The 8,923-nt window shown below is 40.5% G+C and overlaps 1 protein-coding gene across 1 annotated transcript in view; it reads right to left on the bottom strand.

Moving 5' to 3' along the window:
• Window positions 1-790: 790 nt before the first annotated feature.
• The window catches only part of tnk2b (tyrosine kinase, non-receptor, 2b), a gene marked incomplete at its 5' end in the record, with an annotated part of 94,203 nt that continues 86,070 nt past the window's right edge, over window positions 791-8,923 (bottom strand). The window contains 3 exons of the mRNA XM_084327714.1: window positions 791-3,451; window positions 3,555-3,685; window positions 4,325-4,420. Coding sequence (XP_084183840.1) covers window positions 3,445-3,451; window positions 3,555-3,685; window positions 4,325-4,420 — 234 coding nt within the window. The 3' untranslated portion in view covers window positions 791-3,444. The remainder of the gene's footprint in view (window positions 3,452-3,554; window positions 3,686-4,324; window positions 4,421-8,923) is intronic.

The following is an 8,923-nucleotide window of genomic DNA, read 5'->3' as shown; positions in this document are numbered from 1 at the left end:
AGAAGTGACAATAAAGCTGACTTTGACTTTGAATGAAGTTGTTGTCCTTGTTGTTGTATTGATTTTATATGTGTAATATGGACCTTGAGTCTGGAATAAAGTCGTCATCATCATCATCATCATCATCATCATCATCATCATCATCATCATCATCATCACTGTCAACGGACCAACTCACTTGATGACATCAAAATCCGGTCTTGATGCTCCGATTCCCAGCTTTAGAGAGACGTCGGCTCACCTGTCTGATATCACTGGAACGGCACAATGTAAATTCTGTTGTATGGTGGATTTTCAGTGTGACTGTCTGCCACTCGAAGCACTAAAGCAGAAATCCGGCCCAATCAAAGGTAATCATGAGCTTGTGGTGAGGAGGGAGCCAATTAACCATGGTGAGACAGAGGGAAAAAATAGTTCTTTCTTTAATAAAAAATACATTTATAAATTCGGCAGCACGAACTTTCCTTGTACAATTCCATCAACCCAGGAAGAAAAAACCAACTACAGTAGGCATTTAAAATAATAATAATAATAATAATAATAATAATAATAATAATAATAATAATAATAATAATAATAATAATAATAATAATAATAATAATAATAATAATAATAATAATAATAATAATAATAATAATAATAATAATAATAATAATAATAATAATAATAATAATAATATAATAATAATAATAATAATAATAATAATAATAATAATAATAATAATAATAATAATAATAATAATAATAATAATAATAATAATAATAATAATAATAAACACTTTCTGGGAGGCAAATACATAACATAACATGACATGAAAAGAGGCAAGTTGGATTGAATGATGAAAAAGAAGAAAAACAGCAAAAACATTATAAAGTATGGAACAAAAACACAAGGACAGTCTGACCAAACAACAAAGAAAACAGAACGTGCAAACAAACAACAGAAGAGAACAGAGACAGGAGCAGAGGATCGGTTCAGGTTGATCGTCTTTCACACCACAAGGTTCACTTCAGTCCTTCAAGAACATCTACGGTACAGCAGCTTGGTATGGGGAAGAAAAACAAACCAAAAATAAAAACAACTACAATGCATCCAACAGACTTGGGAGGGAGCTCCGAGCAGAACGCTGACTATGGGGACTTGCTGTAGCTTCACCTCCTCCCATTCCTGACTTCAAACTTTCAACTTTAATAGAGAAACTGCATGAACCGACCCCGAGAACAACACGTGGAGAGAACGACACTGAACTACACTGAACACAAACAAATTATTCAAATTGACAATGGGTATAGGCCCTGTTCTCTTCTTCTGTGTATTGAATCGTCGTATGACAATAGTGGCACAGCAATGGAAGCACTATTATTATTGACCACAACTTGATGCCATTGACTGATGTACAGATAGTGAGAGGTTACAGGTTCTCTAGCAGCCGTAAAAAAAAAAAAAAAAAAAGCTTAGCTCAGGACACATTCCAAAAAAAGTCTCACACCCTTTTAATTCCAAAACCAAATATCATACGGTTCCTGCCTAATTGGTTCCACTCACACCCATGCTTATATATCTGTGAAGTCCAGAAGGTTAACGAAGGGCATATTGAAGGGACGGTTGGTTTGGAACACAGTGTGTACAGGGCAGTGGTATACTGTATGCAGAGACACTCTAACACAGAGATCAGTATTACTGAGGGGTGGTCGAGGGTCCCCTCGTTCCCTGGAGAGAAGGACCATGGAGACAACATTCCACTGCCAATAGGACCAATGAAACATAGAAACCAACTAACCGGTATAAAAGGTTTCACTAGAATTATGTTGCTAGGGAACCATTTGGACCAAAGTGTATTCCCTGCATTGCAACAGGAAATACATTTGGGTGCATTTATGATGTTATTGTTGTCAAGTAAGTTGAAACCATCTACACAGAGCTGTTATTTCTCGGCCCTGCACCTCAACGCATCGGGGCGGGGCGGGGGGGGGGGGGTTATGGAGCAAGATCTGCACCTTGGGGCACAAATTCACAATGTTTACTGTTATTAAGTGCTGCCCGGAAAGCGGCGAGTCTGCAGGACAGGTTTTCAGCTGATGCATGATGCTGCCATGTGGTGAACCTGCTCAGAGGCAGAGCATGAAGGTGAGTCTACAGCTGAGGACGTAGGAAGATTACTAATCAGGGTGAGAGGCTCTTTTCTCTTGGCCTGTGTTCAGAGGCTCATACTGTAGATCAATTCTCAACTCTAGGAGAACACATTATAAATAACAGTACAAAAAATGTAAAGGCTTAACCAATAGGATCCAACAAAAACTGTTTTTCTCATATCTTCCTCGTTGCCGAACAAGCCCTTTAAAAGTAAATTATATTACAAAACAGAGACAATCAGAAACATAATATACCAATATTTGGTGCATACAGTATTTTCTGCAAATATATACATTTAAATCTCTCTTTATATACTGTATAAGTGCATAATAATTCTCTGTTGTTTTATCTCTTAGATACAAATCAAATAGAGCTCTGTGGATGATAATAATTAGAATAATAATACAAATAAAAAAGAGAGAACTTAAACTTTGACAAACTGCATCTTTTCTTTCCTTATTCTCTTCATCCTGGTCAACAATGGGTCGTTTGACCTTTGAACCCTAACACAGAGTGAGCAGGGCACCTTGGGAGGTTGAGCAGTACAAGGACGCTAATCAACTTCCCTTAAGAAAGGCCCATACAACGTGTCTGAAATACAGCTACAACAGACCCTCTGAATTTCACTGGAATTTAATTCTCACCCAATTCTTTCAATCTGAACAACATATGACCCTAGGTGGTTGACGATGCTTTTGTAGCAGCACCATTAAGTGACTGTTGGCATATTTCTGCATTGCATGATTTTAAGAAAAGAGAGGAGATATTAATAGAGGCCTTGCACAGAATGTTTGTGTAGCTGTCTCTCTTCCAACATGGCTGCCTGTAACCAATGGTCATAATTTTCTACAGAAAATTACATATTTATTTACAGTGGTAGTAAGTAAAACATTGGAAAAGCATATAACTGTTCCACTGCGATTTTGTTTTCACGATCCAGTTAAGACATCAAATTATTACATTTCTGTTGATATATTCCTCATATATCAACACACCAAACCATTGTTTTGCACATAGCAACCATTGTCTTTTCCAACATGGATGACAAATCCATGGGCATTCTAGACATTCTGTGAAAGGCCTCTATTCGGTATGAACCAGCTGAAAACACTGGCCCAGAACACAGAAGTATGGTGATGATTTTAGCTCAGCATTGTTCTGGAATCTTCCACACACAGTCATCTGATTGGATCTGTGTCTGATGAGTCAAAGTGGGAGGGGCAGGAGCAGACTCCACCCCCCTCTTTGTTGACTAGTCGATGAATGAAGAAAAAGTTCTATTCAGAACACAGCTGTCGCTACAAGAGTCTGTCACCGTCTGCAAGTTAAAGAAACATTTAGATAACGTTATATTAGAATATTATAATTTTTATACTTCTTCTTATACTTCTAGCGTTTAGTATACATTTGCAGTGGGCTACCTTGGCCTGGTGGTGGAACCATAGTTGTCCAGAAGCTGAGTACTAGCCACCTCCAGGTTCCAGTCACACATCTCCAACAGCTTCAGACACTCTGTCCTGCTCTTCAGACCCAGGCAGAACAACTGCTCCACCTGGAGACAGAGGAGGAGGGAGGGATAGAAGGATGGAAGGAGAGAGAGAGAGAGAGAGAGAAAGTGTGAGTGAGTGAGTGAGTGAGTGAGTGAGTGAGTGAGTGAGTGAGTGAGTGAGTGAGTGAGTGAGTGAGTGAGTGAGTGAGTATGGGAGGCAGGGAGAGCGGCGGTATTGAGGATGGGATGGAGAGACAGAGATGGGGGGGTCAGATACTTAGATTGTGGCTTCACATGCCGTAGAAGCAATTAGGCAATTATATTTGTTCCAGGAAACATTTGCAGCATTGTAGTTTGCTTTGTGGAACACCTATCTTGAGGTATTGTAACAGTACAATGCAATTGTTAAGGCACTTACTTTGATCAAGTGTGAAATAAAGAGCATTTCTTCCCCGCAGCCTGAGGTGATACCAGTACCTCGCATGATTGCCTCCACCGTCAGTGTGTGAATGTGTGAGTGAATGGGTGAATGTGAGGCATAAGTTGTAAAGCGCTTTGGATCAAAGTGCTATATAAATGCAGTCCATTTACCATTTACCATTTAGTTGGCTCACAAGATGAGCTTACAGTCTTGTACACATCAGTTGCATTGTCGAGGGCAGCCGGCTCACAACAAGCTCACAGACTTGTACACTTTTGTACCTTGAGGTAGTGCACTGCTTTCTGGACGTTCCAGATGTGGTTCTGAAGGGCTGTCTGACACTCCTCTATGGTCACACCATGGACCGCCAGCTGGACCTGAAGGAGACCCAAACAAGCTGTCAACACAGGTCTCCAATTTGGTATTGAAAAACCCTGGGTCTCCTGGTTCCTATGCCAGGCTCTATGGACTGGATTTCACACAGCCTCAAAGAACAACTTCCAACACCCAACACATGAGCACAACCACATACACACCACTGTAACCTTTCCACCTGATATTCATCCCCCAATAAATTGAACATCCATCCTTTGAATACTTACCCCTTCCAAGAACGACCATGATTGATTGGTTTTTAATCATTCTTGCATTGAGCAGACTTTTTTAACAATCCTTTGTCAATTCAGATACTTGACTATTACATTATCAGAGTTCCACCCTTTACCTACTGTATAATAAAACCATGGAAAGAAATCTTAAATTTTTTTGTGAAATCCTCTCTCACTTCATTGATGGGGGGATTACATTATTTGAGTTCAAATGATACCATTCATCCAAATCCATACCACTCTATTTGCATTCAGATCAAGAGCTAATATCAACACTGAACACACAGAGTCCCACCATGGTGCCTGTCCCAAAGTCAGATTACTGGACTGAATGACGACATCCTTAGTCATCTAGTCCTTGGAGAGCCTGCTACTGGCTCACCTGAATGCCATCAAGGTCCCTCTTCTAAACCCCCCGGTGTACTGAGCAAATCAATTGGTGAATGATGCAGTTAACCTGACCCAAAACTGTGTTTTAAAATGGAAACGATCTCTGTCCACACAAGCATTTTGGCACTGTTTCAGAAATTATCTGCAGCCATACTAACACGCCTGAAAACAGATACTGTACATGACCATTCACATACACTGGGCAGTGGGCATGCACATGCCAGGGTAAACAGGAAGCAGATTGTCTGCGGTTGCTTGGTGAAAGATAAGAGCAGAAATGTCTTAGCTTGGACAAACAACAAGATGGGACTGTTACTAAAAGTAACAAATTAGTATAATGTGGTAAACGCAACATATAGTGGGAGTCATTGCATTGCAAAGTGGTACAGGGACCATTATCCATCACCGGAGGAAGCCATGACAACAGGAAATGAGTCCCCACACAATAAGGATGACATCACAAAAGGTATGTAAGCCACTACATCCTGGAACACCTGGGCCCCGTTCCCCGTACCTGGCTAACTGAGTTAGCCGGATAATTTCCAGCATAGCTTGACTTAAGCCAGACCTTTCTGTTCCCCGAAGTCGGATTTTCTAAATCACCATGGTAACAGATCAGAAAGTTTGAACCTGGTCGGGAGCAGGGTTAAGTTCAGTTAGCTGGATGAACCATGGCCACGCCCCCGCAAAGAAATGCCAGCTCGCTTCCTGAAATATTTCTCACAGTCTAGATCCCATTATACCATTCTGAATTATGTTTTTGTGCTTCGTTTTCCTAGAGGGGGCTTTTGAAATGTATAATAATAGAACTAAATGCTGATAATAAATCATATTCAGCCTATAGATTTACTTTGTCCTAAATAAAATAATGCACGTCATATACGGCGCTCTGAGTCGCGATACACGCTGCATGTGGTTATTTTAATTTGGCTCTGATTAGTTTCATATATTCTCCGCTGTAGATTTGCTTAACGGAGCGCCCGGATTGTGTTTCATTCAAGCATAAAATTGAAGTGTCTATGCGTGGATTGTGGTTTTTGTGGATTATGAATTACGAGGAATCTGAGGATTGTTGAATTGTATCATCACTCACACGTTATTGTGATATTGTAACTGGGATTAAAATGTCTGATGAGATGCGCTGTTTGACGGATTTGAGCAATTGAATGAGCCGTTGACGTCACATTAATGCATTTGAGAATAAAGAGATAAAACTTCATTCAAAAGAAAAATATTCTAAACACGGTCTCTTGTCCATTGATGGATACACAATGAATATATCCCATCTGGCACAGTGGTGCAACGGCTAGTGCTCACTCCCGTCAACCGGACGACCCGAGTTTGAAACCCCGCGTTTCCAATATAATTTTTTGGAATATAATATTAATGAATATACGCAAAAGTAGCCTAGTTTTAAGTTAAAATATTATAAATCTACATGCATTGAGGATGTCATTCTTTATATAGCTCTCAACGTGCACCAAATTGAAATATTTACATTGCAAAAAGAAAAAGAAAACTAGAAGAAGTGGGATTCGAACGCGGGTCGTCCGCGTGAAAGGCAAAATGACCATCCATCACACCACGGTGCCAGACAAATGAAACATCAACCATACATCCATCAATGGATAAGAGAGCCGTATCCTTATTCTGAAACTGTTGAACTAATTATTTTTGCTAGCAAGATCTCATTTGATTATCCATTCCATAAACCTACTGCCAGCAGGCAAGTTTAAAGAAATATAATCTGATTGATTGGGGTAATGAGGGACTTAAAATTAGCCTATAGATTATGCATTTAACTTGTCGGCGAGGCTATTGAGCCATACTGCAATCTGTTAATAAAGTTTTAAATCAATTAATCAATGCCGTTAGAAAATCAGGATTTCTGCTATCGACACTTGCTGTCTTTTCAGCTGAGGCGGGCGCGCGCAATTATCCTGGGTCTCAAGTCTGGTTCAAATGAACGAGACTGAATCCACCTTCGAGGAACAGGAAAATCCCGGATTCAAACATCGGGTTAATTGAATCTGGATAATGGGACTCTTGATCGACTTAGTTGAACCAGGTACGGGGAATAGGGCCCTGGTCAAGCCCAACTGCTATGTCCAGATTCTGTTTATGGACTTCAATTCAGTGTTCAACACCAGTGTACTTGAGCTGTTTCACAACAAACTAGCTAAATAATGTTCCCGGGGTTGCCATATCCAACTCCATCAAATGGGACAACATCATTGCAATCATAAAAAAAATAGTATGTACTTTTTGAGACTTAAAAGCTGAACATCTCCCCTGCCATCCTGGTTCAGGTTTACCATCTCCGTCACTGTAGTCTGTTTACCCTCCTCCTGCTCTAAGACCGCAGGCTGCAAAGTGATCCTACGGTCTGGTTCTCCTCAGTCTCCTAAGACCAGGCTACTCTTTTGGGGTCATGAATGTGCACTGCAAATTTTAAAAGATGCCAACGAAAGCTATTCGAGATACTCAACACTCATTTGAAAATGAAAAGTTTGGCCTAATGGTGGCACTACAGGAAAGGTTATGTGGTCACCAAAATAAATGTGACCAGGCACAGACTTTAGGTCTTGTTGAGCAATAGGCTTGGAGCTGTTTCTGTTAACAATGCATGCTGAACTACTTTCCTCACTGGCCATTGCGATATACATAACCCCTCCCCCACTTAACACCTTGCAGGTGAGCTGCAGGAAAGCAGACATGGCTTTGTTAAAATGTGATCAAGTTACTTTAGAGCAGGGGTGCAGTCGTGCACACACGCGGTTACACACCGTGTTACTAGATCACTGAGGCAGAAGTACGCGCGATCGCGCACGGATGTGTACTCGCGTGTACGCGCACACAAAAATGCGCTCTATCCATTTGTTGTGCGCTAAGTACCCGGCCACCCATAACAAAAGCGCGTCTTCAACCACGCCCCCGCCCGCAAATACAAACAGATATAAACAGATCATTTGACAACAGTATCATGGAGACGACACGGCAGAAATACAAGCCGGTCTCAGTAGGGAGCTGGAAAGCCTTCACAAATGGTTAGTTGACAACAGATTATCTATTCACCTTGGAAAAACTGAGTCAATTCTATTCAGCTCAAAACATAAATTAAAGGAATGTTCCCGACTTGAGATAAGCTGTAATGGCTTCAGTGTCGAGTCTAGAGACTGTGTTAAATACCTAGGTGCAGACCTCGACCAAACACTCTCAGGGAAAACAATGGCCCTGAAGGTGATAAAAAAACAGAGACAGCTGTCCTGCCACTCCACAACAAGGCAAGTAACCGCATTTAAAACAGCTTTTCTTTTTTTCTAGTCTATAGGCCCTAATGTATTTGTCCAGATTGACTAAGGTAGGCTATTTGCCTGTTTGTTTCTCTTGAAATAAATAATCATGGCACTGGAAATAATCATGTTTTAATTCAATGTGATCACTGATTAATCTTGTACTGACAAAATGCAGATATATTCTTACAAAGAAATGTATTTGCCACGCAATCACATTGGAAGAATAATAATACAATCATTCAGTACATTGGAATACTGACAAAGCCATACTTGGTAATTTACTGTACAACTGGGTTAGGACATTTGTAGGGGCCAGTTTCGAATTGCAGTCTCCCGTAGTTGTTTTTTGAGTGTTTTTGAAAGTGGGTAGTGATTCACATTCCTTTACAGCTTTGAGTAGAGCGTTCCACATTGAATCCCTGATTCCCTGCCCCCTCATCAAGTTTGGTGTGAACGATGGGCTGTGTCTGTGATTGCCATGGAATGCCATTCCATCCATAGAGGCCATTAGTGACAGTGTCATTGTCTTTTAACCATATCTGTTGACAATATAATTTCTTTATATATTGAAGGCTACATCCTGCTA

This window comes from Notolepis coatsorum, assembly GCF_963971535.1.
Source record: "Notolepis coatsorum genome assembly, chromosome: 13".
NCBI lineage: Eukaryota > Metazoa > Chordata > Actinopteri > Aulopiformes > Paralepididae > Notolepis > Notolepis coatsorum.
The sequence above is the reverse complement of the archived record's forward strand: the minus strand, read 5'-3'. Positions and strand labels throughout refer to the sequence as shown.